This window comes from Microtus ochrogaster, chromosome 4 (genome assembly GCF_000317375.1).
Source record: "Microtus ochrogaster isolate Prairie Vole_2 chromosome 4, MicOch1.0, whole genome shotgun sequence".
Classification (NCBI taxonomy): domain Eukaryota; kingdom Metazoa; phylum Chordata; class Mammalia; order Rodentia; family Cricetidae; genus Microtus; species Microtus ochrogaster.
This window is the reverse complement of record NC_022011.1, coordinates 2,591,955-2,607,298: the sequence shown is the minus strand read 5'-3', so window position 1 is coordinate 2,607,298 and position 15,344 is coordinate 2,591,955. Positions and strand designations below refer to the sequence as shown.

General features: G+C 38.0%; 1 protein-coding gene across 1 annotated transcript in view; it reads right to left on the bottom strand.

Moving 5' to 3' along the window:
* Nucleotides 1-943: 943 nt before the first annotated feature.
* Nucleotides 944-15,344, bottom strand: part of Anapc10 (anaphase promoting complex subunit 10) — a 52,256-nt gene continuing 37,855 nt past the window's right edge. Inside the window, exon 5 of the mRNA XM_005345394.3 lies at nucleotides 944-1,367. Within this exon, the coding sequence (XP_005345451.1) occupies nucleotides 1,137-1,367 (231 nt within the window). The 3' untranslated portion in view covers nucleotides 944-1,136. The remainder of the gene's footprint in view (nucleotides 1,368-15,344) is intronic.

The window sequence follows — 15,344 nt, the reverse complement described above, 5'->3', positions numbered from 1 at the left end:
TACTAGATCTCTAGCATGCTTTTTACTTCCAAGAGAATAAAACAACAAACAAAAAACTTTTAGTTCCAAAAGGAAGTGAAGCCATATTTTCAGTAGTAACCCGGTGAACAGTACTCGTTATCAGAATAAAGCAAAGCGAACACACTGTTAAACATTCTTGGTTTAGACTTTACACATACCTAACAATGGACGAACAATGTCTCTAAAACAAAAGTGAATCGAAGGGCAGTGCTGGACTAATTCAGATACAGGGCATACCATGTTATGAAACAGTCAACATGCATTGTTTAAGCCATGTTCTACAGGGGGAAAAAAGCTATTTCTTCTTAAATTCTCATAGGAAATATCTATGGAAGATGTTACAATGTCAGAACACAACTGGAAGTTCTTCATATGGACTGGAAGTTTACATGAACTGAGATAAACTGCAAATTAAATAGCAATTTCTAACATGATATTGTCAGAGTACAGACAACCCTGGTGTTACAAATATTTCATGGAAGAGAGAAGGTAGGACAACTACATCAGACTGGCTTCTCCCCTGCTAAAGCTCCTAATCCCTTTAAGACAGGCTTTCACTGTATAGGCCACGCTAAACTGGAACTCACAATCCTCCTGTCTCAGCCTCCAGAATGGTAGATTACAGGCATGGGTCAAAAGACCTCAACAGAGTGGTTCATAACAGACATCTAATGCCAGTTTATTGTGATATTACGTCTAAAAAGAATCACACATTTAAAAAATTAAATTTCCCCTATAAAAAATTAAATCTTACATTATTAAAAATTACAGGTACACTAGAATAACAGAGTTTTGTTCCTAAATACCCAACAAGTATTATATAAAATAATCATATGCTAGTAGAAAATTATGTAATCTTGAACTTTTCTTAACTAGTTTCCTTTTACTAGAAAGAAAATGTAAAGATTGGCTTCAAATTCACTTTTAGTAATATAAAATATGAACTTTATTGTATAAAACAATAAACAGGCATTACCAAAAAATTATTTATCTAAGTTAAAGTGTTTTAAATGTATATAAAATGAAATAACATGCTTTACCATTAAAGATATTTGATACAATATCCAACGACAGGATAAAACACATGTCTACTTTACTTCTGTCCCATTTTCAAGTCACCGTATTGAGCGATACATCATAAAATCAATGGTTGTGCATCTAGGGAACTTTCCAATAGAGCTCTCTTCCACTGGTGTGTATATCTTAATCTGTCTCATGTGGGTGTCTCTTCCATTTTGGTGATTGGCTAAAACGGCGATCTGTATCATGAACGTGCGAGTTGGCTTCTTATGATTGTCAGTTAAAGGTACGTGAATCCAGCCACTTGGCTCCACCAATTCAAGTTGCTGATAAGAAAAAAAAAAAGTCCAATTATGCTTTCACTCTATGAATAAGTTTATAATGAATGCATTCTATAATTATTCTTAAATTTCTGCTCACTGAAAGAATAACAATATACTAACCACCTTGCTTGGCCTACTAACCCACAGCTTCTTAGATTTGTGAGCCTTTACATGACACTGAGCATATACATAAAACGGATATAGAAAGCATATATAAAACAGATATGGAAAGCAAACATTTACTGGTAATAAATCAGAAAAAATGATTGTAAAATAATTCTTTGGTATATATAATTTCATAAGTTATAAAAGTACTTGAAAGTAAAAGATGTAGAGTACTGTCAGTATTTTTCAGCTGACTGATATTTTGATTTTATAATCACAAATGCCAAAAACTTCACTTTGCACAAATACATAGTACAAAATTATAGAAGTATATTTAGGGCTATTTTAGAAATTATGAAGATTCTATCATATTCCTGAACCATGTCACTGAAATTCAAGCCAGAGTCTGCATTGTTTAATTTGCTGTTCTGTCTTTATCCTGTTCCAAATAAAAATTTTAAAGGGAATTGTCACTTTTGTAGATAAAAACCAGAAGAGGTAAACTTCATTTCTATATGATTCTACTTTCTTAGGAAGAAGTTTATAAGTTAATATAAATTTCAGTACTATCAAGTTTATAGGCTCCTTCCTGGTTTAAAGTTCTTTTTCTTTCAAAGTATTGAATGTGACCTCAAAGCAAAACTCCCTTTCCTCAAAGTATATGTGTACCATACACACACACTCCACCACCACCAACTTTAAAAAAGAAGAAATACCACCTCTAGGGATAACCAATTGCTTTCTGATTGGATTCGAGGCCCAGCCCAAAAGAAGGACCTTGTGCCTGTTGGTGTAAACTTGGTCAAAAGCCTATGAGTGGGAAGGTCATAGGCCCAATAGGAAATCCACTACTTGTTTCACTAAACTGTTAACAAGTTAAACATGTTATCAAGCTGTAATTTAAATACTGATGTTTATACCCATAAACCAGTGCTGCCCTCAGTCCTGGTCAGAGGTTTCTTATTGCAATGGGTGGTGGTTAACTCGAAGTCTCACAAGTGGTCAAAATGCTGACAATAAATGAAAATGAAGAGATCGCCCATAAATGGGGCATCTATCTCATCCCCTCCAAGGTTCAGAGGGTATCTCGGAAGAGAGGCAGAAAGGGTGTAAAAGCTGGAGATAGAGAGGTGTGCTGTGAAGTCCTGTGGCTGTGCCACAGCTACTGTACTCATGACCTCATGCCACCTACGGCTACTACACGAGACCTGCACTAGACAGCCTGGAAACATCCATCCTGAGCGGGAAAGGAACTCATGAGGCCTCACCCCTCCTTGAGGAACTTCTGGCAGTTGGGGAGGGGGGAGTATCTTTTTCCTTAGTGGTGTATCACTAATAAATTGTCCTTATTCCAGTAAATAACTCTCCACCCATGCTTATATAAGTAATCATAATTAAACTCAGACATGAAAGAAGTAAATTATTTTTTCCTTTTTTATTTTTTTAAAAAGAAAACAAACTATCTTTTTTCATTATACATACCAATCCAAGTTCCCATTGCTTCCCCTCCTTCTATTCCCTCCACATACTCTCCCACCCCACCCCACCCCCTATTCCACTCCTCAGAGAGGGTAAGGTACATTGCTTTGGGGAAGGAAGAAAACTGGCAAAGAAGTAAGCCTCAGGCTGGGTGTAGCGAGCTGCATGGAGTCACACCTGATGGAGATGTATAATCAACTCCTGAGATGGCTAAGGCCTGACTTATGCTATTATCACGCAATGATCATCAGCTGCTTGCATATGCGTGGGCCTATGGGCAGTGCCCACATGGCAATCCGGGGTTGGTAGCCCATGCCTACTTAAGGGCTGGGAGAGATTTGCTTGGGGAGAGAGAGAAAGTGAATAAAATCCTGGAATAAACTGCAGTGAGAAGAGCTCCGGTGTGTCGCGTCATCCTTGCGGGTCAAGGGTGGTCGTGACAGCTGGGCTGATATATAACACATCTGTCCAAAGACTACACAGACAGAGTCCTATCCTAAATAGTTATATATTTGCTGAGTACGATGGTACCTATCTTTAATCCCAACACTTGGGAGGCAGAGACAGGCAGATCTGAATTTGAGGGTACCCTGATCAATAAAGTTCAATATATTAAAATGCTCATAGAAACATTACATATAATTGTTTGAATACACACTAATGGTCAAAGAAATAAACTGTATTCCTAATGTAGAATACCACACAGCAGGAGAGAGGCACAATCCATGCTAATCTATAATGAGGACTTAGACACAAGACTACATGTAACATTTCCTCTGTAAGCAAGCAAAGTGAAAGGCAGTTTTTTTGTTGTTTTGTTTTGTTTTTTGGTGACAGGAAGCATACTAGGCTTCAGACTTTGGAAAGTGTGCAGAGGATTTCTTTAGGAACTTTATTTAATTGTTCACTATTACAAAGAGCATTTTCTATAAAAATTCAAAGCTTTTTACTTTACTGTGTAAATTTTTTATTTGTATCAGTATTAAAAACAAGAATTGTTTCTTTCTTTAAAATGACCCAGAATTTCCTTTCTGCATTGCTGTGCTCCCTGACTGCCCTGTGACAGACAAGTTCAGTGAGGTCAACAGGTTTTCAGAGGCTACCAAGTTTCCCACTGGCCGCATCTGTATCACATGCCTTTGTAAGAGGGCAGCGGAAAAAGTTTCGGGCTTTTGCTGCTTTACTGTGGAAAATGAAGGACAGAAGGAGGGACATTGCCTAGGTAAAAAGCAGTGACCACATCTCAGACTTGTCCATGACCTTTTACCTATTCATGCTGTAGCTACTACTGTCTTCTTTCTCAGGGCTACTTGGCGTCAGTCCCCTGGGTAAAGTATGGACCTGGACACGCTCTCCTAAGCTTCTCAGCACAGTACCTGAACCACATTATCCACAACACCATGAAAGAAATTCATACTAAACTAGAGGCAGATTCTGAAACCTGCAAAGATCAAGAATAGACAAGGAGACACTGAAAGTGAGCAAAGGCTGGGGCTGGAGAGATAGCTCAGTGGTGAACAGCACTGGCTACTCCAACATGGAACTGGGGTCCAATCCCCAGCACCCACATGGAGGCTCATAAGCATTGGTTAACTCCAGTTCCAGGGAATCTAATACCCTCTTCTGGTCAATTCAAGCACTGCATGCAAGTTGTACACAGGCATACACACAGGCAAAACACACAAACACATAAAATAAAAACAAAATTTTTAAATGGGCCAAGGGATTAACACACCTTTAGGTGAATTACTTTCATGTTGTAAAATAAGAACCACTACAGGGGCTTCTGCTCTGTCACGTGAGACCTTTGACCCCTAACCCTAATTTCCTTTAGGGTCATCAGGATGCTAGCTTAATGCATCTTCAGAAATCTAGTTCTCAAAGTCACTGTAACCATGCTCACCACAGGCACCTTTGAATGTCCATGCCCTATTCTGTATATTATAGGGGCTATACCTTTCTGTGAATTTCTTTTGTCACGAGAAAACATAAAAAGACAAAAACAACACTCAAAGTGCTCTCACCTAACTCTAACTTGGTAAAATGTGCGATATAAGGATCATAAGGAACCCACTCAGATGAAAATTCCTTCAGTCAACAACTTCCATGCCTACTATACAGCAGGATATGGACCGTTCTGGAAGATGCAGTAAGAGAAAGCAATCACCAAGTCACTGTGCTTTGTGCCCTTTATGATCAGGAAGTACATCTCATCACTAGTCTTTATGCAAACAGCATTTGACTATGATCTACAAGCACTCTGAAAAAGGAGTTCAGCAAATATACAGACTTTTCCTCTTGCTCTTAGATTCAACAGAATTAACAACTGAGGCACTGGGGAAAACATAAATCCATAAAAGCCAGGAGCAGAACAACTAGACAAACTGAGAGGTGTTAAACTGAGAGAAGTCTGCTGGCCAGCTAACGTTGTCCAGTTCAGCTCCATCCATGACGTTCACTGCATGACACCTGGACAGACAGGCCTGAGAGGACAGGAGGGAGGACTAGAAACCAACAGAAAGCCAGGTAACTAAACTTCAGAACCTGAGCCTGGAGGAAGGCACTTCTGAGGGAATGAACAGCAGGCTGGAACAGTTATAACCACTAAGAAAACAAAACTAACCAGCATTCTCAGCTGCTTTTGGTTGGTCAAGTTCCTTCCCCATTCTTACAGAGAGGTAAGGCTTTTCTATGTGGACAACTCGGAAAAGGCAAACTTTTAGAGCTAGGCAAAACCAGGAAAAGATGGCAGAATCATATGACCCAATAGCAAGGCCCTCAGTCCCTTCATCTTGCTCAGCTACAAGAACACTGACTTCTCCATAGGTCATTTGTATCTCTCTACAGACTCTCCCATCTATCCTGCTAGGTACTTAGGTGAGATAAGAAATCATTTCTGGGCAAAATGGGAAGTTTGTAAGAAAGACCTACAGATAGTGAAACACAAATACCCTCAATTTAACAGATTTTACTCAATGACTAATCACTTTGTGTTGAGCACCATTCTAATTCGTTCTGATAAAAATAAAAACAAATGTAAGCAGTTTGTATTCTAGTGGGGGATGATAAAAAACCCAAATATGTATTATTAAGCATATCAAATAATAAAAACAGTATGGGAGAAAGGGAGAAAAGAAAAAGCCAAGGCAGAAGCATTGAGAGGCACGTATATGCAGTTTTAAATAAAGTGAACATTCTAGACTTTATAAAGGGAATGTGAGCAAAGACTTGAAGGACATGTCGGTTTCAGCTTGGTCACACAATCACAAGGCCCACCTCTAATATGAGCAAAAATTGTATCAAAATGAACTCTCTGAATATGAGAAAACACCCAAGAATCTACCAGCATATGAACAAATAAAATAAAATAGAAAATGAAGTAAGAAAAAAAGTAAAATTTTAAGAAGGGAATTTCAGGGAGAGGCACTGAAGGGAATTCAAGAAATTTCAAAACAAGCAACACATAAATATCTCCAGTGACACATATCCATAAAACAAGAATAGCATTCTGTTCTCTTAAAAACCAAAGAACAGAAAGAAAATCTTATAAATTAAAAAATACGCACTAAGGTGAAATGTTCTTTAAGAAATATAAATTAAGGGGCTGAAGAGACGGCTTTATGTTTAAGAGCACTGGTTGCTGTTCCAGGTCTTGAGTTCAATTCCCAGCACCCACATGGTGGTTCACAAACATCTATAATGAGATTTGGTGCACTCTTCTGGCATGTAGGCATAAGTGCAGGCAGAACACTATATACATAAATAAATAAATAAATCTTTTAAAAAATAGAAGTTAAATTAATTGCTTGGAAAACAAAGGGAGATGGGAATCTATGCACAAAGTATTACAGTTAAAAATGTCAGTCTGACTACTTGAGAGAGAACAGAGAGAACAAAAGGAAAAGTATCAAAGCACATGAGCATGTTACAAGGCAGATGTCCCCAAATTGACAGGGGTCCAACACAATGACAAGGCACAGCACCATCAAAGTTCAAAGCATCAACGATTAAGAAATTATAAAAGCTTCCAGAGAGATAACAGGTCACATGTAAAGTATCAGAAATTAAAAGTGGTGTTGTATTTCTCAACATTTACACTGAAAACTATGAGGTGATGGAGAATGTATTTAAAATAATGAAGGAAAATCATTTATTTCCAAGATAGAACTCCAAACCCAGCCAAACCATCTCTCAAGGGTGAGATTAAATAAAGTTTTCAGTCATACGGGATTTCAATAATTTACCTCCCATGTGGAAGATGAATTCCACCCAAAAAGGAAGCAAAACAAGAAAGATGAGGACCTGAGATTCAGAAATAAGGACTCTGCAAACAGAAGAGGTGAGAGAGATGAGAGAGATGAAGAAGTTGGAGGGAAAAGAGCTAAGGAGATAGCTATGCATGCTGGAAAGCTGACGCAAAGCTGGGGTTTAACAACAGGAAGAGTCCAAAGAAAAGGATCTAGGAGAGACAATGAGGTGAGCCTGAGGAGGCTTTAGAGCTGACAGAGGATGGTGTGGGTCTGGCCCCAGGGACAGGCAGGCTTCAGTGCAATTACAGTAAAAATCCTGCAACAAACAAGCCACCTCTAGCACCCCCAGAGAGACATATCCTCAGAAGAAACAGGGAAATTGAGTCTAGACAGCAGTGCTGGGGCTATGGACCACCTGTAGTGACCTTGTGATGTGTTAATGTGGTAATCCACAGTTCATCCTTTTCATGACAAGGGACATTTTCATGCAAAAAGTAGGAAATGAGTCAGAGGTGGTGGTCTGTGCCCAAGGTCCCATCTACCAAACATGCTGGGGTGTGACAACTACTAGACAGGCTTAGGAGTTCTACACCAGCTAGGGCCAAAAAGGCAGACTTCATTTTATTCACGAAACAAGGAGACAAATAACTGTTGCCAGGGGCCAGGAGTGCAACACAGTGGTGGAAGAAGCTGGAGACCTGTGGGTTTGATTCAAGCATCTCCAAAGGGGGAGAATGTGGAAAGCAGTAGTGAGGCTGCAGTGGAGCGTAGAAATGAGGCTGCGGTCCCTTTCTGTTAATACTCAAGTCTAGCAGGTACACTTCAGGAGATCTGCAGAGGCCCACCTGCAATCAATCACCTTTTCTTCTGCAGCTTCTTCAAGTCCTGGACATGAAAGTCTGAACTCATACCACCTGAGAGGAACAGCATCAGCTGACTCTGTAGGACACTCACATCACGTAGCTAGAGGCTATGAGAGCTAGCACACGCAGAAGTGTTAGCTAACGTTCCTGGATTGCAGACTCTTTGCAGATTCACGGTGCCTTAAACTTCTGCCCTCTGTACTTCCACAGTATTGTTTCAATATACAACCTTACAGGGAACTGTATCCTATGTGAGGAGAGCACAAAATCCCTGTGATAAATCCCTTGTTACACACCCCTTGTACAAACACACTGAAGGAAGAGATGAATACAGGAAAAAGACCTGAAACTAAGACACTAAGTGTGGCTATTTCAAGGGATACTTTATTGAGCTGTCTGTCAGAGAAGCTAGAGACACATTGATCAGTATTTGAAAAATTAGGGCAGGAGAAAGAGACTGCTATTAATTTCAAGAAAAATAAGATAATGCTCCCAAATGAATAAACATAAGGCATATATATAATATACAGATGTCCACAATAATAAAATGTGTATGACTTCAGCAAATATCTTCATGAAATAACTATACCAAGAAAATGAAGAAATCTATGAGACAAAAACAAACAAACAATCAAAAAAAACCCAAAAAACGGGCACTGTAGACCTAAATCATGATTAAAGAGGTAACTGAAGTTTCTTCACTTTATGATTTCCTACTTTTGGGCACTTACTCTATTGAGCATTCTTTAAAAAGTATCTAGACTGACAGTTCAACCTTGCAACAGCTCTATGAGGTATGCTATTTAATAACTTTACTATCTAAGTAATATACTATTTAATTAATATTTAAGTGTATAGGGGAAGAACATTCTTGTCAGATCCAGGCAGAAGCAAAACCCAGTGCAGTTCTAAATATCTGAATGTAAGCATCTCTGAGGGGCCTCAGGAACAAGCAAAAGAGCCTCCAAACACAATATGCTTAAAACATTTCTCATTTCCACTGGCCCTATAATTTATATGACCAGTGTCTTTTATAAAAATACAAAAGCATGAAACATCAAATTCATACCTTACTTTCGGAAGGGTTGCAACAAATTCAGGTTATCAGGTTAAGAATAAAGTGACAATATATAAATCAGTGTTTTGGAGTGAGATGCAACAAATTTTACTTTATATAAGTTTTAAAATGACTGAACTAACTCTACTACTTACAAACAGGCTTAGATATAATTTGACTTCATCTTCATGTGAACTGCCATCTTTGAGAAAAATGTTAGCCTGTTTCCTAAAACTGCAGTCACTGCCAACTGTGCAGAAAAAGCGAGGCATTCTGTTTTATTCACAAGCACCAACAAACAGCCCACTGGGGAAATGGCAGTGTGCCAGGTGCCCTGTGAGCAATTAGGCTTCGTGGCAATCACAAAATTCAGACCCCTGAGGCCTTTAGAAAACTAACATGTTAAGGACTTGTGCTTTTATTTCTCCCCAGAAGCCATATGTGAGATACAGTTTGCTTAGATAGCAATCTTTTCCTTCCTCTAAACTGAAAAAGAAAAGATTAAGACAACTAGTAAGTAAATAATTGAGTGTAACACATGGGAGGTTAAAAAGCACCACTGCCTACCAGATCTACTGACTAAAATGTAATAGCATGTCCTTAAAATACAGTAATCTGGTTCTGATCATCCGAATTAATAATTAAGATACATACAAGTACCAGGAAATGCAAAAGGACATTTTTATTGATCAAGAAGCAAAGGCAAATGAGTCTAAAATGATCTTTATGAGAAGCAGGTGAAATGTTAACTCAGATTTTCTCTTTTATTAACTTCTACAGTAAAAAGTTTCCAAGAGAAAAACAAATGCTACACCTTATGGGCAACTGCAATCTAGACTTTCCACCTTACCAGACTGAGTTCCCTATCATGTTGTAATGTTCCAAGTCTGAGTGGAGTTCCGACTGTCCATCATCCACTGGATTACATCTGGAAATTCACTGCCTGACTATGACACAAACCTCATGAGTAGCATGGATGCAGAAACAGATGAAGTGGATAAGCTCACGAATGAAAATTACTCTTTGGGTACATAAACACACTTCCTAACACGTTTCTAGCTTAGGAAGTGATTACTTAGAGCAGTGGGCCACAACCCCTCTGGGAGTCACAAATCAGAAATCCTGCATATCAGATATTTACAACTCACAACAGTAGCAAAAGTACAATTATAAAGTAGCAACAAAATAGTTTTTATGGCTGTGGGTCACCATAACATGAGGACCTGTATTAAAAGGTTGCAGAGATAGGAAAGTTGAGAACCACTGATTTATAGTCAGCTGAAAATATTGCCAGGAAAAAAAAATACACTTAAGACTCTGAATTTTAAGTAAAATATAGGATATTTAAGATATTATTATGTGTATCTAGTCAACCGATTTCACGTTATACTCTTCATGCATATCTTCAACAAAGGTCAAATTTCTCAGCCCCAATTCTAATTTCATTTAAAATTGTCCATTTTTTTTACAGTATAAATACATAAAAGCCCTTATTTGACACTTTCTGATGTGACAACACATACCATCTATCTGTGACAAATATAAAAGCTGTAAAGGAAGCTCTCACAATCCGGGAATACAAGGACCAACAAGTGTTTTCACTACATCCAGAAAGCACAAAGTTTTTATATTCCAAGAGGAATTTTCGGCAGGGTGTGTGGTGGGAGGAGAGATGGTGAAAGCAGACACTGATGGCTGCACAAGCACCCTGCAGACACCCTGCAGGCAGCTCTCCAGTTTCCTGGGCTTATGCTGTAGAGGTATTGGCACAATGGGAAGTTCAACACCATAATTGCTTATTTCTCTGTTCCTGGCACAAGCGGTAAAGAAAAAATAAGCACAAATATATAAATATAAAATGCTTTAATTATTTTTCAAAGGATGTAAATTTACAACCATTACACAAATAAGGAAGAAGCATGGGGTGGGGGTGGGGAGGGTAGGTTGAAGCAGTGTTCCAAAGGTTCAGTTTACAAGGACCTCACACAAAGTTTTTTTTTCTTGCCTCTGCAACTCTTACTAGAAACAGTATTATTTGTTGAAAATGCACTAGCTGCCAAGAGCTACGGTCCATCTAAAGCAAAACTCTTAAGATGGAAATAGAGTGCTATACAAAAAAAGGGTAGGAGTCTATATACAAATTCTGTAAAAATCTATTTAAAAACAAGGTGAAATTTTAATTTTGATATATCCTTTTGCCTAAAAATGTTTAAGAAGAGATAAAATTGTAGACCATATACTAGTGTATTGAAGCAATCGGAAGTAATGAAATTTCCACTCTCTAATTAACCTTTTCTGTAAGTTATTGGGAATTCAGCACTGCCCTTGGTTCACATGAGGAACAATGGGAAAATTTTCCGAATGGTTGAACACTAACCCTGACAAGTGTGGAGAGCCAACTACAATACATTATATGGTAGCATAACTTGCCACCCACGCTGCTGAGAGAACAGCTTTCAAACACATGCACTGAGCTGGAAAACCACAAAATCCCTTATTACACATTGTCTTTCTTACTCTAGGTGAAATATATCATCAACTCTTTCCATTATAAATCTTTTTATATCACTATTTTTGAAACCCATTTATAATGTGTTGTTTTCTGACAATGGAGAAGGTGTCTTTTTTAAAGGAGAAAATACACTACTTTTCATTCTCCTACAGTGTTACAAATAAAGACCGATACGACAGGACAAAAATCTATCATTTTAGGGATCCATATTATTTAAGCTGAGCTTCAAGATAAAACTCCATTTCTTTGCTCACCACTGGAAAAGAGCTCATTGCAATACTAGCATCAGTAACTCAGAGACAAGTGCAGAGCACACGCACACACCTACTCTCTCAGAAATTCAAATACACTATTTCACTACTTTTTTGAGATTCAAGATAGTTAAAACGTTTTTAATGAGCTTCCTGTAATATTTTTGCCTGATTTATTCCTCTCCCAAATGCACCTCATAGCTTTTATATTTCCTTTTCCCAACTCCTGTCCAGCATGACCCATTTCCATGGATAGCCCACTAACTGAATTACAACATTTCAAATGTTAAAGATGTTAATGCTCTTTCTAGGGTTTTCATTTACTGCATTGTTGGCAAAAGTAATTTTATTTTTCAGTATTTCTATAATGATAGGATCAATTAGTTATTCAAAAGGGCCTGAAACCTAACAATACATAACATAACAATACTGGCCATCCAAGGAAATTTTACCTTAACAATCTAGAGCTCTATAATTTGCTCCAAGTCAATAATGCATTATTTGACAGAAACTCCAGAAGAGAATCAACCATACATGCAGTTTCCAACATCCTCATCAAGATTTCTCCCCAAGGGAAGAAAGTGCTACCACTTCTCCGAAACTTTCTATAAAAACAAGTGTCTGCTCTACTTAAAACAGTAACAAAACCTTTAAGTTATCAAGCACTATTTATATCTTAAAGCACAGAAGAGCATGTTTATTGAATGCTTATTATGGCATAAACAATATGAACAAGCACATCAACTATGACTACAAATTTCAGAGTTAATAAGTGGAAAAATCAAGATTTGAAACCAATTCTACCTAGATCATGTGAAGCATCACTGAGCCTAAAATGTGTAAGATGATCCTTGATTTTCTGCCACTATCATCAGTGCAAAGCTCTAGGGCCATTCCAGAAAAGGGTCATACTCAATTATTAATGAGGAATACCTGAAGATTAATGAGTAAGTAAGGGTGTTTTGACACTGATATGGTTAAATCAATATCTAACTTATATTAATGGTGAATAAACATTACCACCTTTTATATCCATTCCTTCTCAAGTACACTCATAGATATAAATGCACGTGATTGCTGACACATGCTTGCAGCTACATACATGCCTGCACTCTCCCTCTCTCTCCCTCCCTCCCTCCCTCTCCTCTCTCTCTCTCTCTCTCTCTCTCTCTCTCTCTCTCTCTCTCTCTCTCTCTCACACACACACACACACACACAGATACAAACTATCATGCATCAGTTTCTAAGGCAAAAAGTACTATTCGTTCGTTATTCCAGACCACAAAACATGAAAAGCTTTACTAACGCCCCTGTTGTCAAGACATCAATTTCTTCCCAAGAATGATTTTTCAGAGGTCATAACTGTTCTCTAGGTGTTTGTCTTTGGTTTCATTTTATTAATTTTTAAACAATGTTAAAGAGGCATGCCCTGAGTCAGGGAGTGGTAGTGCACACACCTTTCATCCCAGTACTTAGGAGGCAGAGGCAGGAGGATCTCTGTGAGTTCAAGGCCAGCCTGGTCTACAAAGCGAGTTCCAGGACAGCCAGAGCTGTTACACAGAAAAATCCTATCTCTAAAAACAAGAATAAAATCAAAAAGAAAAAAAGAGGCATGCCTTGAAGACTTGGAAAACTCCGTAACTTCTGGCAGCTTTCCCACCTTTAAGATGCTATGATGACTCACAGCTTCATTTACTGTTTAGCAGAAAAGCTTAGGAAAATAAATGTGCAATTAGGAAAATCAGAGCTTTTCTGAAACTTTTAGCTTGGTTTACATCTTGACAGTTAAGATGCACATAAATCACTTCTTTTTTAAAAAGAAAAATTCTATTTATATTCTTATTTATTAATTTATTGCTGTAAATTTTGCATTACCAATTAAAAATAGCACATTCTTCAAGACAAGGAAAAGTGTAAGTGCTCAGAAGTAAAACCCAAAGTTATCCGTGCTACTAAATCAGCTTTATTTTTAAAATGATGCCAATAGTAATGATTTTTCAAAGTCAACAAGTGACACTTCCAGGCTGCATCCAGTACCAGGAAACCCAACAATCTATTTACTTTCCCTTGATCAGACCTTAATACAGATAAGACATTTTTATTTAGTGCTGTGCAGTCTCAGGCAGCCAAATGGGTGCAAGGCTAAAGTAGCAGCCAACATTCTGCCCTTTCCAGAGAGAGAAGCTGGAAAGGGCATTTGCCTATAACTGAGACCACTGTCACTAGTGGACAGGAGATAAGCATCGTGATTAAAGCTGAGTGTCCACTATTGCTCAGTTTATAATGGATGTCTACATAACATTATCTCATCTCATCTTTACAGTTATTAAATAGGGTAGAAATGTGAATCTCATTTTTTTAAAAATAAATACTACAAAATAAAAAGGACAGACCATATTATAAAGTAAGTGATAATACCAAGATTACAATCCTGATCTGACAGACTCTAAACATCAAGCAGCATGTGGCAAAGACAATCTAGAAACCTGTTCCTTCTCTGGTTTAGGTCTCATCCTTCTGTCCTACTCTGAAAACAATGTTTAAATCCCAGATTGCAAACGATGGAGCAGACTGCCCCTCCCCATTAGCCAAGGTTGAGAACTTGGAGTTCAATGGCAAGTACACTGTGAACAGACCACCTCAGTTTAAATGGAGTTCAGTGAGGCATGGTAATTCCATATTCTAATAATCTGGACTTCAATTAACAGAAAACTCTCAAACATGAATTCCAAATTTATCTTAAGCAAGTCCCTCCCAACACAAGACAGCTCTTGATGCAAAAGAAACATTTCAAAGGCAGGAGCACTCCTCAAAATCTCACCTACAAGTCTCAGAGAAACAGTAAAATGATTTTTTAAAAATAATTAATGAGACTAACATTTCCTAACAAAATCTTATCAACTAGCTGAGCATAATTTTTTTTCTGATCTTACCCTTTTCTGATCTTAAACATGAAGCAGATCCTACCTAAATCCTAAGTCAAAAAGGGAAAGGGGGGGTTGTCTCATTCCTCCATCTGTGCTTACCCTCTAAGATGCCCTCCTTATACTGAACCAAAGTTTCTTATCTTTGATGTAAATCTCATCCTAAGATGTAAATTAGCAATCTTCTAGGTTCCCGAGAAGTATGCTTAATTCCCTTTATCATTGTCTCTAAGAGCATAAAGTTCTATCAAAAAGGCCCACAAGACAGATAATTTAAGGACTGATCTGCCTTTAGTCCTGTTCTTCACTAAAGCTGAAACAGATGCCCTCTTCTCTGTTTTTAAACTAAATATCAAGAGACATTGCAGGAGGGAAAAATGTATAAAATATTAACTGAATCTAGTAAGTAAGCCAACTATCCATAGTGGAAGCTAGCAAATCTCTCTCCTCTCTCTCTATCTCTCTCTCTCTCTCTCTCTCTCTCTCTCTCTCACACACACACACACACACATACACACACACACACACACACACACACA